At 47.0% G+C, this 23049-nt stretch overlaps 1 protein-coding gene and 1 long non-coding RNA gene across 3 annotated transcripts in view; one reads left to right on the top strand and one right to left on the bottom strand.

Annotated features, from left to right (window-relative positions):
- LOC137633404 (elongator complex protein 2-like) overlaps window positions 1-23049 on the top strand; it is a 273506-nt gene that overhangs the window by 249186 nt on the left and 1271 nt on the right. Inside the window, exons 6-7 of one of the 2 annotated variants that reach the window (XM_068365629.1) lie at window positions 10691-10912; window positions 11641-11904. In XM_068365629.1, the coding sequence (XP_068221730.1) occupies window positions 10691-10912; window positions 11641-11904 (486 nt within the window). The remainder of the gene's footprint in view (window positions 1-10690; window positions 10913-11640; window positions 11905-23049) is intronic. The other variant, XM_068365630.1, reaches the window with a different exon arrangement.
- LOC137633405 (uncharacterized) overlaps window positions 1-23049 on the bottom strand; it is a 360609-nt gene that overhangs the window by 182443 nt on the left and 155117 nt on the right. The gene's annotated exons all lie outside the window — the stretch shown is intronic.

A 23049-nucleotide genomic window follows, 5' to 3' on the forward strand; every position in this document is an offset into this window, starting at 1 on the left:
CATAGAACCATTGCTTCTTCTACTCCTTTGAAGAGAAAAAGAGGAGTTCCAGACACGGTCACTTCTCCAAGGGCGAAACTGACTCCATGCAGACCTTCGAGGCCGGTTCCTTCTAGTCCTCTTACTGCCTCTCCTTCCCTTTCGGACGAAGATTTCCTGTCCCCAAGGGAATCACGCAAGGAGAGGCTTTCCCCCATCGCATCAATAGAGGAAACCTCTCTTCGCGCTGAGGGGTCTACTCAGTCGGGGATTGGAAGGAACATGCCACCCTCGTCAATGATGGAGTCTTATATCCTTCCCAGGAAGGAATCTAAAGTCTCCAAAACATTGCCGAAGTCCTCTACTAGGACTACCATGGAGTCAACTAGCCACTCAGGAAATGGCCGCGACTCTCACCAAGAAGAGCCTTCGGGGATAGAAGGAGACTTCGCTGCAAGTTCTAGAGCAGGGGGAGACCAGCAAGAGTCAGAACATGCGTTTTGTCAAGTTCTGACTCTGAGGGCACTCAACGGGTTTTCCGACCCAGAGATCCCTCCTCGAGAGGGCAGAGACATAGTCTTAGACCGTGTCTTTGGTACTCAAAAACCCTCTAAGACCAGTGCAGCCCTGCCCTGGTCTCAGGGGGTAAAGAGTACCAGAGACAAGATCTCACAACTGCTCTCCGAGGTGTCCTCCTCCAACCGTTCCGGTACCACCAACAAGCTCCTCGCACCTCCTTGCGTACAGCAGAGGAGGTACTTCGAGATCTTAGAGGAGCCTTGTTTAGCTCCTAATCTTCACCACTTGCTGGAAGAGCTAACCAGGGGAGTCCCTCTTGAGAGAGACTCCAACCGGCAGGTCTCGTTCTCGGCAGCCGAGATCCTCAACCAGGAGAAAGTTGCGAAGTGTGCTATGCAAGCCACTTCGTGGCTCGATATCTGGTTGGGGACCTTAGGTATCCTGATACGTTCCGAGGACTTTTCCAAGGAACGTACCAGGAAGGCTATGGAAACCTTTTTGCTCTCAGGTACTCGCACAATCGAGTTTCTGGCCCACCAAGTCTCGAACTTGTGGGCAAATACCATCCTGAAACGTCGGGATGCAGTAGCTGAGAGATTCCATCAGAAGGTCCCTAGCGCCGAGATCAATAGGCTCAGACATTTTCCTCCCTAGAGGGATCCGTCTTGTTTGAGCCTAAGGATGTGGAACATGCCGCTGAGAGGTGGAGGAAGTCTCATCAAGACTCCCTCCTCCTTCATAGGGCTTTAACATCCAAGCCCTATAAGCCTCCAGCACCACAGCAGTTCCGTCCAGTCAGGACCACTTCGACGACAACAGCAGCGAAGACCTTGGTGTCTAAACCCTTTCCTGTCAAAGAAAGGAAAGGCAAAAATTTCTCGAGCCAAGAATCCTAGAGGGAGCAGCCAAGGCCTCAAACGCTAGGATAGGCAGTCCCCCTGCATTTCCACCAGTGGGGGGATGCCTACAAAGTTGCTCAAACAGGTGGAAGCAACTCGGGACCGATTCCTGGACAATCTCCGTGATCAGTGTAGGATATCGCGTCCCGTTCATAACATCTTTACCTCCCCTGACGACGAATCCAGTGTCATTAAACTCCCTTGCCATGGGATCGGCAAGGGAGCAAGCTCTTCGGGCAGAAGTCCAGACCCTGTTGAAGAAGGGCACTCTCCAAGAGGTCCTCGACGGATCCCCAGGCTTCTTCAGTCGACTCTTTCTTGTAAAGAAGATGTCTGGAGGCTAGAGACCAGTCATCGACCTCTCAGCTCTGAACAAGTTTGTCAAACAAACTCCGTTCAACATGGGGACGGCGGACACGGTCAGACTAGAAGTAAGACCGCAAGACTTCATGTGCACACTGGACCTAAAGGATGCGTACTTCCAGATCCCAGTCCAACCGTCTTCAAGGAAGTACTCAAGATTCAGCCTAGACAACAGTAAGTACCAGTTTAAGGTGCTGTGCTTCAGTCTCTCCATAGCACCACAAGTCTTCACCAGAGTGTTCACCCTAGTATTATCTTGGGCACACAGGATTGGCATCCGTCTCATCCGTTATCTGGACAACTGGTTAATCCTAGCAGACTCGGTGTCAACCCTTCTTCAACACCGAGACAAACTTCTGAGACTTTGCCAAGATCTGGGGATCATGGTAAATCTCGAGAAGTCTTCACTGCTTCCCACTCAAAGACTGGTATACCTAGGCATGATTATAGACACCAATCTCCACAAAGCCTTCCCATCAGATACAGGATAGCAAGGCTGAGGAAGGTCGCAAGACATTTTCTCAGACGAGAAGAACTTCCAGCCCAATCGTGGTTACGTCTCCTCGGTCACCTTTCATTGCTGGCCCGTCTAGTTCCCAATGGTCGCCTCAGGATGAGATCCCTCCAGTGGCGACTCAAGTCCCGGTGGAATCAAGCGTACGACTCCCCGGACATCCAGATCCCCATGGGACCTGCAGAACTGACGGATCTCCAGTTGTGGGTGGCAGACGAGAACCTACGAAAAGGAGTGGATGATCTTGTCCTCCCCCTGGATTTGATGCTGTTTTCGGACGCTTCAAAAAAAGGGTGGGGGCCCACGTGCTGCACCACACAACCTCAGGCCTCTGGTCAGAGTCAGAAAATTACCTGCCCTGAACTTCAGGCTCCCGCTGTACTGTTCCCCAGTCCTAGACCCCAAGGCTCTCTGGCAAGATGCTTTCCAACAACGTTGGGACAACGTCGATGTTTACGCCTTTCCCCCCTCTCTGTCTGATGAGGTGGGTACTCAACGAGACTAGAACATTGGTCAATCTTTCAATGACCCTCATAGCTCCGCTGTGGCATCACGCAGAATGGTTCCCGGACCTTCTGCAACTCCTAACGGAGCCACCAAGAGAACTCCCTCCACGACACAATCTACTCAAACAACCACATGCCAACATCTTCCACAAAGGCGTAGGTTCACTACGGCTTCACGCCTGGAGACTATCCAGCATCTCTCTGAGAGAGGGAGTTCCTCGTGTATTTGCGTGAAGAAATGCGCCTTTCAGTCTCGGCAGTGAAAGGCTGTCGCTCAGCCTTAAGTCTAGCCTTCAGGCTGAAAGGAATGGACATTTCCTCATTGCTAGAACTTTCTCTACTTATACGTAGTTATGAACTTACCTGCCCTCAGTCGGAAGTGAGACCTCCCCCATGGAACGTGGTTCGAGTTCTCAGGTCTCTTAAGAGACCTCCCTATGAACCATTACGCCAGGCATCAGATCGCCACCTAACCCGGAAGACGGTGTTCCTGCTAGCTTTGGCCTCGGCAAAACGAGTCAGAAAACTTCATGGTCTCTCGTATGACATTGCCCATTCAAGGGGATGGGGGGAGGTAACGTTCAGCTTCGTCCCTGAGTTTATTGCTAAGACTCAGAATCCAGAGTCGCGGATCCTCGATTCGACTCCTTCCGGATTTCTAGTCTTCGTACTGTAACAGATGACCTAGACCATCTCTTACTATGCCCAGGAAGGAGCTTGAGGCTGTACCTCAAAAGAACAGCCGCAGCCCGTCCTCGTGTGCCAGCACTATTCATCAGCACAGGAAGGACTAAGAGGAGGGTCACCAAGAACACCATCTCTGCATGGATTCGCAGAGTCATTGACCTGGCACTGAATCCAGACCCTCCTCCGTCACGTCGCCCCAGAGGACATGATGTCAGGGGCATAGCTACGTCCCTGGCCTTCAAAAGAAATTCTTCAGTGACGGAGGTTCTTCAAGCTGGAGTGTGGAAACGTCAAACAACGTTCACATCCCACTACCTGCAAGACGTGACCAACAGGAGACTCGATAAGTTCTCTATCGGTCCTGTGGTGGCTGCACAACAGCTGGTTTAAAACCTCAAGCTCCTTATTGGACAAGTAGCAGAAGGTTGGAGGCATTGTTACCCGGTTTTAGTCTGCATGAATGAAAATGTTTGACTGGCCCTTATTCTTTTCTTCATCATCCCCTCTCTTGGGGAAAGCAGCATCCTGGGTTCTCTGCATAGCTGACCTCAAACCACGGCAGGTAAACCATACTCCCTTGTGTTCCTAGTATTAATATTAATACAGTACTGTTACGTCCCTATACCCTGACGAGGTGGTATTGGGAAAGTCCTAGTCTACAAGTTTCCATCTAAAGAACTTCAGAACAACTTTCTAGGATGAGTCACACTTCTTCATACCTTCACACACAGCTTGCGTAGGCCGCAGACCTTGCGTAGCAAGGTTTAGCGAGGTGCAGGGACTCCTTATTTCTTGAGTGCTTACACACTCAAATAAGGAGTCCCCGGGCAAAGCCAAAAGCCAGACTGGCTAGGACGTCCACCCTTCCTAATGGGTGAGTCACTCCTATTAAATACTGTGATTTGTATTCCAGTTACGGAACAAATGACAAATTCGTAGTTGTTCCAACACGGAGTACTTACCTCGAACTACTTTCTTAGGAGTATCTGGGATCTCCTCCCTAACCGACCAAGAATTTTGCGTAGTTCCCCATACAGTATCTCCGTTTTCCCTTGTTGGGTCCCTCCGTGGCGGATGGATACTCGCCCTAAGGCGACCTGGGGTCAGCGCGCGAGAGTGCGCTACTAGGTCTGTGTTTCCAGTAAGCATCTGGTCATGGCGTAGATAACATCTCGCCGCTCTCTCTCACATCCCGTCCAAACCACCATTGTGTTCCACGTGTTCCCTTTGTGCTTTCCCTTTTTAAACATTAAACTTACCCGCTGGTTATATAAAAATAGCTTTAGTCTGTGACGTCCGGCAGAAATTCAAAAACTTGCGGCAATCGCAGATAGAGTTGCCAGGTGTAGACTAGCGCCCTCACGGGAAATAGATTGAACCATTCCATACTTCACCAGATCTTCTCTGCCGTCATTGCTGGCAACATCGTTTAGAATTCACTCGTGATTAACCTGGATTTTAGCAGTTATCTTGGTGATGTACTCCTAAATATGGTTTCTGGCATTCGCTTATTTTGTTTTTGTTTGGTATTTGATCGCTATGTTATAGCTTAAAAGGTAGGATTAGAAGTTTTTTCAACCTACTTTAAACTAACGCTAGGATTGGCAGTCCCCCTGCATGTTCACCAGTCGGGGGATGCCTACAAAGTTGCGCAGACAGGTGGCAACAACTCGGGGCCGATTCCTGGACGATTCACAACATCTCTACCTCCCCTGACGACGAATCCAGTGTCATTGAGCTCCCTTGCCATGGGATCAGCAAGGGGGCAGGCCCTTCGGGCAGAAGTCCAGACCAAAGCAAACTCCGTTCAGCATGGAGACCGCAGACACGGTCAAACTTGCAGTGAGACCGCAAGACTTCATGTGTACACTGGATCTGAAGGACGCGTACTTCCAGATCCCAATCCATCCGTCTTCAAGGAAGTACTCAAGATTCAGCCTAGACAACAGTAAGTACCAGTTCAAGGTGCTGTGTTTCGGTCTCTCCACAGCACCACAGGTTTTCACCAGAGTGTTCACCCTAATATCGTTGTGGGCACACAGGATCAGCATCCGTCTCCTCCATTATCTGGACGACTGGATGATCCTAGCAGACTTTGAGTCATCCCTTCTTCGACACCGAGACAAACTTCTGGGACTTTGCCAGGATCTGGGGATCATGGTAAATATTGAGAAGTCCTCTCTGCTTCCCACTCAAAGACTGGTTTACCTAGGCATGATTATAGACACCAATCTCCACAAAGCCTTCCCATCAGACGACAGGATAGCAAGGCTGAGGAGGGTCGCAAGCCCTTTCCTCAGACGAGAAGAGCTTCCAGCCCAATCGTGGTTACGTCTCCTCGGTCACCTCTCATCCTTGGCTTGTCTAGTTCCCAACGGTCGCCTCAGGATGAGATCCCTCCAGTGGTGACTCAAGACCCGGTGGAATCAAGGTTGCGATTCCCCGGACGTCATGATCCCTATGGGACCTGCGGAACGGACGGACCTCCAGTGGTGGGTGACAGACGAGAACCTACGAAAAGGAGTGGATCTTCTCGTCCTTCCCCCGGATTTGATGCTGTTTTCGGACGCCTCAAAGAAAGGGTGGGGGGCCCACGTTCTGCACCACAGGACCTCAGGCCTGTGGTCAGAATCAGAAAAGTGCCTCCATATAAATCGTCTTAGAGATGAAGGCCGTTTTCTTGGCCCTTCAGCAGTTCCAACAATACCTGGCGGGTCACTCTGTGGTGGTGATAAGCGACAACACCACAGTAGTGGCTTATATCAACAAGCAAGGAGGTACCTTTTCGAAGCAGCTATCCCATCTTGCAGTAGAGATACTGAGATGGTCCGAAGTCCGCTCAATTCCACTATCGGCACGTTTCATTTCAGGCAAGAGGAATGTGCTCGCCGACAATCTGAGCAGAGCGTCTCAGATAGTGAGTACCGAGTGGTCTTTGGATCATCTAGTAGCCAACAAAGTCCTGACTTTGTGGGGTTCCCCGACTGTGGATCTGTTCGCGACAGCGCTGAACTTCAAGCTTCCACTCTACTGCTCCCCAGTCCCAGATCCCAAGGCGCTCTGGCAAGATGCCTTCCAACAACGGTGGGACAACATCGACGTGTACGCCTTTCCCCCGTTCTGTCTGATGAGGAGGGTGCTCAACAAGACCAGAGTATCAGTTAATCTTCCAATGACCCTCATAGCTCGGCTATGGCATCACACGGAATGGTTTCTGGACCTTCTGCAACTCCTAACGGAACTTCCGAGAGAACTCCCTCCACGACACAATCTACTCAGACAACCACATGCTAACATCTTCCACAAAGCCGTAGCTTCGCTACGACTTCACGCATGGAGACTATCCAGCATCTCCTCGCTGAGAGAGGATTTTCGCAACAAGTTGCGATTAGGAAGTCTGGACATCTGCGAAAGTCATCCGCATCTGTCTACCAGGCAAAGTGGAAAGTTTTCTGTGGTTGGTGTCGTGGAAGGGGTATCTCTCCACTCGATGCCACTATTCCAGCTAAGCGGAGTTCCTCGTGTATTTGCGGGAAGAAATGCGCCTTTCAGTCTCGGCGGTGAAAGGCTATCGCTCAGCCTTAAGTCTAGCCTTCAGGCTCAAAGGAATGGACTTTTCTTCCTCGCTGGAACTTTCCCTACTCATACGAGGTTATGAACTTACCTGCCCTCAGTCGGAAGTGAGACCTCCTCCATGGAACGTGGTTCGAGTTCTCAGGTCTCTTAAGAGACCTCCCTATGAACCATTACGCCAGGCTTCAGATCGCCACCTAACTTGGAAGACGGTGTTCCTACTAGCTTTGGCTTCGGCCAAACGAGTCAGTGAACTTCATGGTTTCTCATATGACATCGCCCATTCAAGGGGATGGGGGGAGGTAACGTTAAAATTCGTCCCTGAGTTTATGGGGGGAGGTAACGTTAAAATTTGTCCCTGAGTTTATTGCTAAGACACTGAATCCGGGGGTGCCGGACGCTCGGTTCGACCCCTTCCGGATTTTGAGTCTTCGTTCTGTAACAGATGACCCAGACCATCTCTTACTGTGCCCAGTAAGGAGTCTGAGGCTATATCTCAAAAGAATGGCTGAAGTCCGTCCCCAGGTGCAAGCATTGTTAGCACTGGGAGGAATAAGAGGAGGGTCAACAAGAACACCATCTCCGTATGGATTCGTAGGGTGATCCATCTGTCCCTGAATCCAGACCCTCCTCCGTCACGTCGCCCTAGAGCACATGATGTCAGGGGCGTAGCTACGTCCCTGGCCTTCAAAAGAAATTTCTCAGTGACACAGGTTCTTCAAGCTGGGGTGTGGAAGCGTGATGACCATCACAGCCCACTACCTGTACGACGTGACCCACAGGAGGCTCGATACGTTTTCTATTGTCCCTGTGGTGGCTGCACAACAGCTGGTTTAAAACCTCAGGCTCCTTAGTGGACAAGTAGCAGAAGGTTGAGGGCATTGTTACCCGGTCTTAGTCTGCATGAATGAAAAGGTTTGTCTGGCCCTTATTCTTTTCTTCATCTTACCTTCTCTTGGGGAAAGCAGCATCCTGGGTTCTCTGCACAGCTGACCTCAAACCACTGCAGGTAAACCATGTTTCCTTGTGTTCCTAGTATTAAGCTAATACTGTCACGTGCCCATACCCTGACGAGGTGGTATTGGGAGAGTACTAGCCTAAAGTTTCCTTCTAAAGGACTACAGGTCAACTTCGTAGGACGAGTCACACTTTATTATACCTTCACACACAGCTTGCGTAGGCTGCAGTCCTTGCGTAGCAAGGTTCTAGCGGGATGCAGGGACTCCTTATTGCTGAGTGCGAACACACTCAAATATTGAGTCCCCGGGCAAAGCCAAAAGCCAGTACTGGCAGGGACTTTCCACCCTTCCTAATGGGTGAGTCACCCCTATTAAATAGCGTGGTTTGTATGTCAGTTACAGAACAAATGACAAATTCGTAGATAATTTGTATTTTTCCTAACTGTACAAACCTTAGCTATTTAATCATACTTGCCCGCCAGCCCTATCCCCCTTGAAGTCCTACCTCCAAGCAAAGTGAGCTCAAGGACAGGTGTGTGTGAGGGGGGGTTAGCAGGCTACCCTCTCTACCCCCCACTAACTAGTGGTGGGGTAGTAAACCCTCGTTAAAATTCTAATGGCTCGTCATTTCAGCTACGCCGAAAGTAATAACCCCTATTAAATAGCTAAGGTTTGTATAGATAGGAAAAATACAAAATATCTACGAATTTGTCATTTTTAATTGCAGAAAGTTCCAGAGTAAGTTTGACATCTTAGTAATACAACAGTTTATTCTTAAAAAGTTGTTGTAATAGAAGAGTACAGCAATAATTTTTCAATTTAGATGCACAGACATCCCTATTAACGTACATAATCACTCGTCTATTAGCACTTCCTTGTCTCTACTCGCCCATAACCACACGTTTGAGTGTAGATAGTCGTCTGTGCCTGGACTGAATGATGAAAGAGAATGAATATATCAGCAGACCCAGTCGGGGGTTCTTCCACAATGGGATGTTTCGGTGTCGTTCTTGGGACAATTGTAGAGTTTTGTGTGATTTGTTTTGATTGAATAGTTTCGTAGTAAAAATTGTCATCATCACCTCCTACACCTGTTAATGCAAAGGGCCTCAGTTAGATTTTGCCAGTCGTCTCTATCTTGAGCTTTTAATTCAATACTGTACTTCTCCATTCATCATCATCTGCTTCACGCTTCATAGTCCCCAGCCATGTAGACTGGGTCTTCCAACTCTTCTAGTGCCTCGTGTAGCCCAGCTGAACGTTTGGTGAACTATAATCTCTCTTGTGGAGTGCAAAGAGCATGCCCAAACCCTGTCCATCTATCTGCCCCTCATCATGACCTCATCCACATGTGGTACTTGAGTAGAATGTGGCATGAAGAGGCAAAACCTGATGAATGGGAGTTAGGAGTGTTGGTGAAAGTGGCAAAAGAAGGAGACCTGACTGATGACAATATCAATAGAAATTCATTAATACTAAATTGATTTTTTTGTTTCTCATTTCCAGAACACAGCGAAGGTGTACAGTAGTCATGTCCGATGGATTGGTCATCCACGAAGACGGGAAGGAGAAGCTTATCATCGTGACGGCCGCTACTGCCATGGCCGCCTGTTGGATCGTTTGCCCTGTAACAGGTACTGTTGTGAAATTAGAGTTATACAATCAAGGCTCCTAATTCCATGAAAATTTCATTACAGGTATACTGTATGTTTTATAATTATGTACGTGTTTAAAACAAGGACCTGTGATAGATCGTATCAAAAGACCAGATCCCTGCTGCATCTGAGAAGCCAACAGCGACTGTATTCAATAAATGAAATATCGGTCCAATGTGTTATGGGGTTGAGGCATTTGTTATATTTGTAACTGAGGTTTTTCAGCCGTCAGAATTTCTCGCATCGCCAAAGGGAGTATTGCATAGAGTACAAGTTTAGCTGTGGCTGGACACTATAGGGTTTATAAGAAGCATTTCACTTCATCCATACAGTTCTCAGCTATGATGGATTGATTGATTGATTGATTGAATGAGAGTTTTCTGGCATCCTGACATCTAAGGTCATGAATGCCGTTCTCAGCTATGTTGTCCTTTTCCTTTCACTTTTTATCCATTCCACTTTGGGCTTTTCCATTATAGCTGTTTGTAAACAAATCCTTATGGGGCAGGTGAGTGAGAATTTTGTAATGTCATTGGATGTATTTTTCACTGTATTTTACTCCTGAAATCTGATGTAAGCAGGCTCACTCAAAAAAGTTATGGATGAATTTGATGAAAATTTCAAGACATGTTAGAAATGGGATAACTTAGAAGGTACTATATTTACCCTGTGATCGTATTCACCATCCTGATCCAAGAGTTTTTTTCTAAAGGATTCTTAACTATTGCAAGATTGGACCAAATTGGAAATTCTTGCTTATTACTCGAGTAAAGCACAGTAGACTTGGTCAAAACTTTTAAGCATTAAGCCATCGTAAGGTCTAGCAATGGCTACGTTATGGTTCTGATATTATATTATTCCGGACCTGCAGATCCAGGATGGGAACATGTAAATAGAGATCTAGTGAAGATTGAGATGGTGTGATAGAGGGAATCGAGGTCTGTGCTCTCTGAGTGCTCATTTTACTTGTTTTTAATGTTTTAGTTGATAGTACTGTACGTATTTTGCCTTTTGTTAATTCAATGCACTTCTTCAGGTGAAAGAGAAGGCAGGAAGACATTCTGCCTCCCGAGACGCACGTTTATCACGAGCCTCCTCCCAGTGAAGGTTGAAGAGGCCAAGCATCCGCTGCTTCTGTGCGGCGATCACGACAGCCGAATACGCGTATTCACACGCGAGAGTTTAGGCGACTATTTTCCAGAAGCGGTTCTTAACGGTCACGAAGACTGGGTGACTTCGCTGGACATTATGCGAGAAGGTTAGTTTCCGAGATCTTATTTACCTGATTTAGGACCTTGTATTGTTTACCTTTTATATTGTATGTTACAGAGGGGTGAGATGTCCCGAGGAAGGAAAAGAAAAGGGGATGGTTTGGAGCTGCAATGAAGGAAGATCAAAAAATTAGTCAGACGTAGTGTGACGAGAGCTCTCACCAGTAGGAATTGCCAAACATAATAATGAAGTGAAGGAAATGTAATCTAAACCAGATGGGAATTGAGGCAGAAAATACTTCCGACTGTGTAAAGTGGCTACCACGCCTTTTGAATTGAGTAAAGAGAATATTTAATGCAAAGACTAAATATTCAGGGAATGAAAAATCATTGTTAAATTATGAATTCATTACCTCTGCCAATGAGTTTATAAAATGACCAGCATTTATTAATTTATTTACTTATACGTTTGTTTGTTGTCTGTTAGCAAGATTATGTTGAAATGTCTTGCTTGATTTCCACCAACTTTGAACCACTGATAGGTATTATTATGCTTTGGATGAACCCATTGAATTTTGAAGGTGAACCACAGCAAGATCACAATTCTAGTTATGATTATTGTTATTATATATAGACAGTAGATTATACAAAAGGTCAACATAGGAAAAAGGGGAAGGTTGGTCCCTAGACTTGAATGAAATGTTGGAAATATTCAGGTAGCTCTTTTTACTTGTTTTGAGAATGCATTTTGAGCATAAATATTATTACCTTTCAGATAATGGCGGATTATTGCTTGCCAGCGGTCCGAAGGACTCCTCCGTTCGTTTCTGGAAAGTCTCGGTGCTGGAGAAAGAAGACGACGCGAAGGATGCGGAAGACAGGGAAGACAAAGTTCTGAGGCTGCGCAGCGTCGTGTTCCGAGTCAAACCGAGCTCCTCCGGCGACAAGGACGTGACGATATCTGTGTTGCTCGATACTATCTTAGCTGGTCATGGAGGCTTGAGATCAGAAGTGCCTTGGGCTGGTCCAATGATCAAAGGTGAGTAGTGGATCATTTGGTGTTCTGTGTTGATAGAATCCAAGTGGTCATGATGATATACTTGTTTCGAATTTGTGTATTGCTGTATATTTGTATAACTAAATATTTTGCCATGTTGATACTGGTCTTGCTATAAAAATCAGGACAAGAAAAATCATTTGTTCCGTAACTGAAATACAAACCACGCTATTTAATATGGGTATTACTTTCGGCGTAGCTGAAATGACAAACCATTAGAATTTTAACGAGGGTTTACAACCCCCATCGCTAGTTAGCGGGGGTAGGGGAGGGTAGCTTGCTAAACCCCCCCCCACACACACACACACCTGTGTGCTGAGCTCACTTTACTATCGGCTCGGGTGGTAGCCGGATGTGTCCGCTTTCACCCTTGCCTCTTTGACAGCCATTAATGCTTTTGTTTTTGTTTTACTTACTTTTTCTTATACTTGTAATATATATATAAACATTCTTTATGTTTATGTATATTTGTTCCGTAACCAAAATACAAACCACGCTATTTACATAGGGTTTACTTTCGGCGTAGCTGAAATGACGAGCCATTAGATTTTAACGAGGGTTAAACTACTCCCGCGCAAGTTAGCACGGGGGTAGGGGAGGGGTAGCTAGCTACCCCTCCCCCTCCACACACTGGTGAGCTACTTCACTTCACTTTTGGCTCGGACGATGTACAGACGTTTCTGTCCCGTCCTCGCATATTGGCAGCCTTAATTTGTTTGCTTTTTCTTCCAGTGTGTGTTTGTTTGAAGTTGGCCTCTACCTTTGCTTTCCACCATGCGGAAATGCCCTGACTTCACGATCGCCCCCGTGGAACTTTTATGTCGGCGATCGAGACAGACCCTCACACCCTTTGCCCGCAGTGTCGAGGTCAACGGTGTAGTTGGCGCGTGGGTGAGTCGGAGCCCTGTGGCGATCATACGCGTGGGCGCGTTGGTGAGCGTTCGCGCGCAGACGAAGGATCGCGCGGGCGCGTAGGGGAACGCTGGGGTGTAGGAGATCGCTGACGCGTAGGATGGCGCGCCGTGGCTGATGGTCTCGAAGGTGAAGTCTCGTGGGCGGGCTCAGGAGCTGGCTCGTGGGCGCGTATGCACTTAAGTGCGTGCTGGAGACTGGAGCGCAGGCGGTAGTTGACGCGTAGGGGAACGCTGGCGAGGCTAAGGAACAATGTCCTTGCCTGTGCCCAGATCCGAAGATCGTGGGCGCGCGGGCGAACGTTGGCGCGCTGGGCGCGTATCAGGAACTGGGCGTGCCGTAGAGCGCGGATGCGCCGGAGGCTGACGGCGCTCAGGAGACTGTTGACGCGCAGGACTCGCAGCAGGGACTGAAGTGCGCATGCGCGCAAGTGAGCGCTGAGCAGGAGAGCGCTGGCGAGCAGGTGAAAGCTGGCGAGCAGGAGAGCGCTGGCGAACAGGGGCGCGTTGGAGATCAGGAGAACGCTGGAGATCAGGAGAACGCTGGCGGTCAGGAGAGCGCTGGCGATCAGGAGAGCGCTGGCGAGGAGAGTCAGGAGACTCTACGGCAGGAGAGCGCCGACGAGCAGATGGGCGCTGGCCATCAGGAGAGCGGAGGCGCTTGCACGCTACTGAAGAGCGCGCAGGTGAAACCTGGCGCGGAAGGGCCTCACCCACATTGTGAGAGAGGCCCTTCTGCCCCGAAGGGACAGGTGCTTGCGTAGGCAAGGAAGATCTGGCAGGCGCAGGAGATCGCGAACGATCAGCAGAGAGGTCCAGAGGAGTTACTGCTACGGTCTGTTCCTGATGCTTCACAGGGGACGACGAGGATGACGACCCGAAGAGGAGGCGCCTCTTGACTCCCTTGTAAGGAGAAGGAAGGCCTCGGCGACAAAGAGGAGGGCGAGCCTTACGGCGAAGACGACCTCGTGGCAGGGTATCAGCATCGTCGGTCCTCCGAAGAGGAGTCTCTGTTAGTGCACTTCCCCCTACTCGCAGGAGAGACTGTTGGACCCAGCTTCCCCCTTGAAGGATTTTTGGAGGGGGAACCTGGGCCTTCAGCAGCAACACCAACAGTAGCAGCAGGGGTTTGACCCGACCCGTCGGACGCCTCTGTCACAACAACGTCGTCAATAGCCAGGGGATCTACCTCTGGTATTACCGGCGACTGTTAGACAGCTGCCCTCAACTGGATCAGATCAAACAGGGCTTCCTTGGAGGGTGAGCCCTTAAGCCCCAAGGAAGCCCAAAGCTGGAAAAGATCATTATTAGACACAGTTTGGTCGTAATCTACAAAGCCGTCGCGCAAACCTCTCCCACTGGGAGGTAGGCCACTCCCAACATTCCATACACAGATTATCACTACGTAAGAATAGTTCTAAGAGAGACCGTTCTTTGAGGGAAGGAAGGCTCCAAGGACTCTTTTTCCATTGCCCGAACCTCCTCCGAAGCTCCCACTCGTTCGGTCTCTCGTGAGAGGCCGCCGAGTGGTAGCGTAGGCCCTTCTTTTGTTTCCCGAACTCGGTGTGTGGGAGAGGGCGTTGCTTCCCATACCGAGGCAGCTCCCCCTCCTCCTCAGGGGGAGGATATTATTGATTTTTGGGAAGTTGGAGGCTGATATTGCCGGACGTCAGTTCGGCGAGGACCTCCCTAAGCTGTCTGACTTTCTTTTGCGGAGAGAGCTCGATACAAAAGAAAGACTGGCTGCCTCAATGTCTCTTCAGACTACTCTTGAGACGATGGCAAGTGACCCCAAGGTCCATGAAATGTTCATGGTAGTGGCCAAGACTCATCTGGCCACAGTGACGAAGGACCTTTATAGCTTCGTCAGAGCGAGGAGAGCTTGTAGGGAGTTCGTGTTCACCTCGGCTACGGTGAGGCACGAGCCAAGGAAACTAATCTCCTCCAACATTTGAGGCAAAGACCTTTTCCCTACCGATTTGGTCAAAGAAGTTGTTGATAAGGCCGCCACGGAGAATAGAAACCTTCTCCAGAAGTGGGGCCTGGCTATCAAAAGAAAGTCTTCCCCGGATGAGGGTCCTCAACCAAAGAGGAAGACTATGAGGACTAGGCTACCGTCTCGGCCAGCCAAGCCTCTTAGACAGCAACTGCAATTGCCATTGCCTTCAGTGCCCCAGATGGTGGCACAAACCCCGACCACATTCCAGTGGGTACCCCAGGCCGTGTCGACACAGTCCACGGCATTCACCCCAACGTTCGAAGGGCAGTCTACTTCCTTTCGAGCAAAGCCTAGAGGAGCAGCCAGAGGCTCGTCTAGGCGCCCCTCAAGGGGAAGGGGATTCAGGGGTGGTCGCGGTCGGGGAGGCAAGACCTCAGGACGGCAGTCCAAGTGAGATGATGCCGGTAGGAGGGAGACATCAGAATTTTCGGGATCGGTGGACCTTCGATCCCTGGGCCCACAGCCTACTCAAGAACGGACTGGGCTGGAGCTGGTACAGCACTCCACCCCCGTGCCCTCGGTTTTTCCAACACTCCAACCCCGTTCTGGAGGAGTACGTTCAAGAACTGTTGGAGAAAAAAGTGATCCGAAGGGTGAAGTCCATCAAATTCCAAGGGAGGCTGTTTTGTGTTCCCAAGAAAGACTCGGAAAAGCTCAGAGTCATTCTGGACTTGTCGCCACTCAACAAGTTCATAGTGAATTGCAAATTCAAGATGCTAACACTGCAACACATAAGGACCTTACTGCCCAAGAGGGCATATTCCGTCTCCATAGACTTGTCAGACGCCTATTGGCACGTTCCAATCAACTGTCGACTCTCCCCCTACCTAGGGTTCAAGCTACAACGAAGACTATACGCCTTCAGAGCCATGCCATTCGGGCTAAATATAGCCCCAAGGATTTTCACGAAGCTTGCGAGCGTAGCTCTCAAACAATTACGCCTAAAGGGAATTCAGGTAGTAGCCTACCTGGACGACTGGCTGGTGTGGGCAGCATCCGAGACAGAATGCTTGCAAGCTTCCAGTCAAGTGATCCAGTTCCTAGAGTATCCAGACTTCAAGATCAACAGAAAAAAGTCTCGACTTTCTCCATCTCAAAAGTTCCAGTGGCTGGGAATCCACTGGGACCTAATGTCACACCGTTTCTCCATCCCGGCGAAGAAAAGGAAGGAGATAGCGGGTTCTGTCAAGAGACTTCTAGATTCCGAAAGGATATCAAGACGCGAACAGGAGAGGGTACTGGGTTCTCTCCAGTTTGCTTCGGTGACAGACCCAGTGCTAAGAGCACAGCTAAAGGATGCAACCGGAGTTTGAAGAAGTTATGCATCAAACGCGCGAAGAGATCTGAGAAGACCAGTTCCGCTTCGGCTACGTACTCTTCTCAGGCCTTGGTCCCAAGCCAGACATCTAAAGAAGTCGGTTCTTCTTCAGCCACCTCCCCCGTCGGTGACGATTCACTCAGACGCCTCGAAGGAGGGATGGGGAGGTCACTCTCATCGGAAAAAAGTCCAGGGGACTTGGTCCTAGCTATTCAAGACCTTTCACATAAACTTTCTAGAAGCTATGGCAGTGCTCCTTACCTTAAAGAAAGTCTCCCCGCGTCACTCGATCCACATAAGGTTGGTGATGGACAGCGAGGTAGTTGTGAGATGCTTGAATCGACAAGGATCGAGGTCACCACCTCTCAACCAGGTGATGTTGGCCATCTTCCGATTGGCGGAAAAGAAGAAGTGGTACCTGTCGGCAGTTCACCTTCAAGGAGTCCGCAATGTGACAGCGGACGCTCTATCCAGGTTCATACCGATAGAGTCGGAATGGTCCTTAGACGCAGGATCATTCTCCTTCATTCTGAATCAAGTCCCAGAACTGCAGATAGACCTCTTTGCGACGAAAGACAACAAGAAGTTGCCCCTGTACGTGTCCCCGTACGAGGACCCCTTAGCGGAAGCAGTGGACGCGATGTCCTTCGACTGGAACAGATGGTCCAGGATTTATCTGTTCCCTCCTCACAACCTTCTGTTGAGGGTCCTCAACAAACTGAGATCCTTCAAGGGGGTAGCGGCAATAGTGGCCCACAAGTGGCCGAACAGCGTGTGGTTCCCCTTGGCATTGGAACTACGGCTGAAGTTTGTACCGCTACCAGATCCAGTTCTGACCCAGCGAGTCCAGAAGTCGACTGTCTGCGCTTCATTACAGAAAACCCGGACCCTGCAGCTCATGATTTTCTCTCCCTAGCGGTGAGAAAGCGTTTCGGGATTTCGAAAGCCAGCATAGACTTCCTAGAGGAATATAAGTGCAAATCTACTAAAGGCAATATGAGTCATCTTGGAGAAAATGGGTGGCCTTTGTCAAGGCGAAGAATCCGCAGGAGATCTCGACAGACTTCTGCTTATCTTTCTTCATCCACCTCCATGGTCAAGGGTTGGCAGCTAACACGATTTCGGCGTGTAAGTCTGCTTTGACAAGACCCATTCTATATGCCTTCCAGGTCGACCTCGGTAACGAGATCTTTAATAAAGTTCCGAAAGCCTGCGCTAGGCTCAGACCTTCAGCACCTCCAAAGCCCATTTCATGGTCTTTAGACAAAGTTCTTCATTTCGCTTCTCTGTTGAGCAATAAGGAGTGTGCGTTAAAGGATTTGACACAAAAAGTTATTTTCCTATTTGCACTCGCGTCCGGGGCCAGGGTTAGTGAGATTGTAGCCCTCTCGAGAGAGGCAGGTCGTGTTCAGTTCCTGGATGGGGGAGAACTGAACCTGTTTCCGGATCCTACGTTTCTCGCCAAGAATGAGTTACCCACCAACAGGTGGGGTCCCTGGAGAATCTGCCCTCTGAAAGAAGATGCATCTCTATGTCTGGTAGAATGCCTAAAGGTCTATCTTCGTAGAACTTCAGACTTCAAGGGTGGTCAACTATTCAGGGGAGAAACATCAGGCTCAAATTTATCTCTGAATCAACTCAGAGCGAAAATCACATATTTTATTCGCAGAGCGGATCCTGACAGTACACCCGCAGGTCACGATCCGAGGAAAGTTGCCTCATCCTTAAATTTCTTTAATTGTATGGATTTTGAACATCTCCGTTCATACACTGGCTGGAAGTCTTCCAGAGTGTTCTTTCGCCACTATGCGAAGCAAGTAGAGGAACTGAAGAGATCTGTGGTAGCAGTGGGTCGCGTCGTTAACCCTACTGTTTAACTCTGCGAGGAACAGTGGTTTTAATTGGGACGATTAATTCCAGGGTGAGTGTGTAGTTACTTACGGTACTACAAACTAAGTGAGGGCACTGAGTTGCCCACGTAGACTGTTCCATTTCCAAAGGTGAACCTAGCATAAGTGCAGACATGTGTGCCGAGCGTTTTCTAACGCTAATGTGATTGATGTGTAATACAGACTTTTATGACTTTGATACCTCGGTATCTTAAAAGTGGCAATAATGTTTTTTCTTCCAGATAAACAAGTTCTGTTTACTATCATACTTATGCTTAAAGTTTTGGGTTATCCTCTCTTATATATATATATATATATATATATATATATATATATATATATATATATATATATATATATATATATATATATATATATACAGTGAACCCTCGTTTATCGCGGTAGATAGGTTCCAGACGCGGGCGCGATAGGTGAAAATCCGCGAAGTAGTGACATCATATTTACCTATTTATTTAACATGTATATTCGGACTTTTAAAACCTTCCCTTGTACGTATTACTGTTAACAAACCACCCTTTAATGTACAGAACACTTAATGCATGTACTACAGCACCCTAAACTAAAACAGGCACAAATATTAAAGGCGATTTTATATCATGCTTTTCCTAAACACCTAAAAAGCACGATAAAAAATGGCAACCAATGTTTTGTTTACGTTCATCTCTGATCATAATGTGTACAGTACACATATATGTATAGGTTAGTTTTTGCATCGATTATATTGATTATACAGTACTGTACTGTATGTTGATTTGTTTATTACCAATGTTTTAGTTTACGTATTTTTCTTAGGACTTCCAAATGAAATGTTTTTCTTTATGACGCCGCCTGAAACGACGGCGTGTACGCTCAGTAAACAACCACGCTCAGAACAAACAAGGCATTTAACGCGCATGATGATAGTGATAAATAATGATACAGTACATACAGTATTTACAGTAAAAGCATTTACAAAATATGTTACCTTACAAATATAAATTATACAGTATTGTACGTAGCAAAGCAGGAAAACAATTTACGAGAGAGAGAGAGAGAGAGAGAGAGAGAGAGAGAGAGAGAGAGAGAGAGAGAGAGAGAGAGAGAGAGAGAGAGAGAGAGAGAGAGATTGTTTTACGTACGTAAATGTAAATTTTAAACAAAAAAAATATGATAGGTTACAACATGTAGACTTTTAAAACCTTCCCTTTAACTTAATGCATACAGTACGTACATTACTAAACTATAAAACAGGCAGTAAGAATATTAAAGTAAAAAATAAAGATTGTTACTGTACTCACCACGAAAGAAGTTGAAGAAAAACTTGAATGGTGATGGCGATGAATTTGCTGCACAGTAGAAATGATGATGATGAAGCTGATGATGTGTTCTACTGTGCAGCCAATGATAGTATTTTACGTCTTCAGACGGAGGTGTCTTTTCCTGGGACACCTCTTCAACTTCTTCCTGGGAAACTTCAATTTCTTCCGAAGGCGTACTAGCAGGAGGAACTGGCTCTTTTTTGCGAGGCTGGAAGAACATTGTGATCGGAAGTTGTTGCCGCTGCTTCTTTTTTCGATCCAAGAGCATTTTGTAGGGAGTCATTATGTCATCAACCTTGTTGCAGAATTGCATCGAGCGAACCATATCCTCGTCCCACTCTTGCAACATTTCTTTCAACTCCTTCGCGTGGTTGCAGGCCTTGGCAAGCCGTTCTAATGTTAAGCCTGTTTCTTCGACATTTTCTTGGGTCTCTTCCTGGGTATCACTCTCTTCCTCACTTGCCGATTTCGTCAGGTCTTCGAGGTCTGCGTCAGTTAGGGGCTGGGAATGGCAGTCCAACAACTCGTCGACGTCTTCAGTCGTCATGTCGCCAAACCCGTCACCTCCAATTATGGCAGCCAACTGCACAGATTTCCGTATTGCAGAGTGTTGGATTTCCGACGGAGTAAATCCCTTGTTATCGTAAACAATATCGGGCCACAACTTCTTCCAGCTCGCATTCACGGTTGCAGGTTTCATCTCTTGAAGTGCCTTCTGAATATTCTGCAGGCACGTGGCTATGGTGTACTGCCGCCAGTACGCCTTCAAGTTAAAATCTTCATCCTCGTCATCTTGGGCAGCATCCACACACGCAACGAGGTCCGCCAAGGTATTCTTCGTGCAGAGGGCCTTGAACACCCTGATAACCCCCTGGTCCATCGGTTGAATTAATGACGTGGTGTTGGGTGGCAGGAACTCAACCTGAATGCCCTCATGCAACAGGTCAGTTGCGTGTCCACCAGTGTTATCCATAAGGAGAAGGATCTTGAATGGCAAGCCCTTCTCTAAGAGATATTTACTGACTTGCGGGATAAAATACTGGTGGAACCAGTTGGAGGTCAGCATCTTCGTAATCCATGCTTTTTGATTATGCATCCAGTACACGGGAAGGAGATTCTTATTTTTATTTTTCAAAGCGCGAGGATTTTTCGACTTATAAATAAGCCCCGGCTTTAACAAAAATCCAGCAGCATACCCACTCATCACGAGGGTAACGCGATCCTTGAATGCCTTAAAGCCAGAGGCTTTGGCTTCCTCTTTGAACAGGAAAGTTCGCGACGGCATTCTCTTCCAAAACAAGCCAGTCTCATCCATATTAAAGACTTGTTCCGGCTTGTATCCACCTTCGGCGATAATATTCTTGAACGTCTGGTTCACGTAAGTTTCAGCAGCGGCAGTGTCAGCGGAAGCAGACTCCCCATGCAGGGAAACGCTTTTCAGGGCGAAGCGTTTCTGAAACTTCGCGAACCATCCTTTGCTTGCGGAAAAACGTTTCTGAGGCTGGGAATCAGTGGATGTCCCTGGTTGAGGATCATCTGCATCATCATCATCTTCAGCATGGTTGCCGTCGTCGTCTTTAGGTTCCTTTGCAGCAAAATTCTCATATAAACTCAAAGCCTTTGTTTGGATGGTGTTCGTATCCAACGCTATGTTCTTCTTCCGGCAGTCGGCAATCCACACAGCTAAAGCACCTTCCATGCGTACGATCGTTTTATTACGCGTTGTAACGACTCGCTTCGCTGATCTGCTAAAGGTGATTGCAGCCGTCTTTCTAATGTTCGCCTCGTCCTTTTTGATATAGCGAACGGTGGATTCGTTGATGCCAAAATGGCGGCCGGCGGCCGCGTAACTTCTACCATCTTTTAATATGTCGAGAAGCGTAACCTTCTCAGCTATCGTCATCATCCTTCGGTGGCGTTTAGGCTCACTACCAGCCTTAAGAGAAGCAGAACGCTTGGGAGCCATTACAGTAGGATTTACGTACAGTACTGTAACAAAAAGTTCAACTTAAAAAGGTCGCACACAGCACAGATTAAACTTCACAAACTTAAGAACGTCTACTCAGCGATACGCGGTAACAGAGAGTGAACGATCCAGCCCCGCGAGAACTTTGATGCTGCGGGTAGAAGATGCGGGCAAAACACCAATCACAGGCTAGATAACAAAACTTGAGTTCTGATTCGTCATCTATCAGCGCTTGAACCAATCACAACCCGTCTTACAGTACTATGATGCGTTGGTTACCTACTCATAGAAGATGTCCCGCGCATACTGAACGTACGTAGATTAAGTACAATACCGTAATACAGTAATAATAAATAATGATAATAATACTGTACAGTAATAATAATAATAATAATGATAATAATAATAATAATAATAATGATAATAATAATAACAATAATAATTTTATTAACAACAACAATAATAATAATAATAATAACAATAATAATAATACACACTTTACGTACGCTATTTTACACCTCTCTCTCTCTCTCTCTCTCTCTCTCTCTCTCTCTCTCTCTCTCTCTCTCTCTCTCTCTCTCTCTCTCTCTCTCGTACGCTTATTCGAAATGTGATTTTTGCAACAAAGAATATTATTGGATGCAGTACTGTACTACGTACGTATACATACAAAAGATTCATGGAAAAGAAGCACATCCATTACAGTACACACCATTCTAATATGGTATGACTGCATCTGATTTGCGTTTCATGTTCGATTTAATTTTACTACGTACTGAATTATCGTATGATCACATTCTCTTTTCGTGTTTTATTTCTTTCTGTGCTGAATTATATATCATATGTAATGCAATGAACAATCAGTAAGAGCAGATATTACTAATTACAGTATTAATGGAATTACAGGTAACAAAATATCGTATTTGGGGGTCTTCAGATTTCGCGGTATTTTCGAATTTTCCGGAAAATCCGCGATATGTATATATATATGGGTTATGGAAAAACCCCGCGAAGTGGTGAATCCGCGATTGTCGAACCGCGAAGTAGCGAGGGTTCACTGTATATAATATATATATATATATATATATATATATATATATATATATATATATATATATATATATATATATATATATATATATATATATATATATATAATTGTTGTTAACCTGTCTATTTATTGTTTGTCAATAAACTTGTTCTTGAGAACCTTGCGTCTCCTTCACCTGTGTCAATTTATTGGTATAATTGAGCATTCATTCTATGTACTTTATCTGGGATAATTCTAATAGAATTGTTCCTTTATTCAAGCTTTGTTGCTTTGGTTTATGCTTTCCCTTAACGGGAGGACTCCGTCCCAGAAGGGGACGGTGGCGGTTTTACAAGTTTCCTCCTATGCGGATATAAACCTTTGTCCAATACAAGTATCGTGCGGAGAACTGGTCGATATTTCATATTGACGCAGTGGTTCTTTACAAACTATGCTTTACTTAATATAGGGCGAGACCACTATATTATCTTGCCTGGTATTCATACATAGGTATATGTACTCTTCGAGACTTTTCCAGAGTCTAGTAGGACTCTTCCCTGTAGGGGGCAGGAAGCTCTAACATGGTTTATGGTTAGTTGAAAAGATGTATAACAGTAACATCTTAGGTCTCTAGGTCTAGTCGACCGGGAAAAATTACCTCCGGGGGTACGGCACGTTCTGAGAATCCACAGATA

The sequence above is a fragment of the Palaemon carinicauda genome, chromosome 43 (genome assembly GCF_036898095.1).
Source record: "Palaemon carinicauda isolate YSFRI2023 chromosome 43, ASM3689809v2, whole genome shotgun sequence".
Classification (NCBI taxonomy): domain Eukaryota; kingdom Metazoa; phylum Arthropoda; class Malacostraca; order Decapoda; family Palaemonidae; genus Palaemon; species Palaemon carinicauda.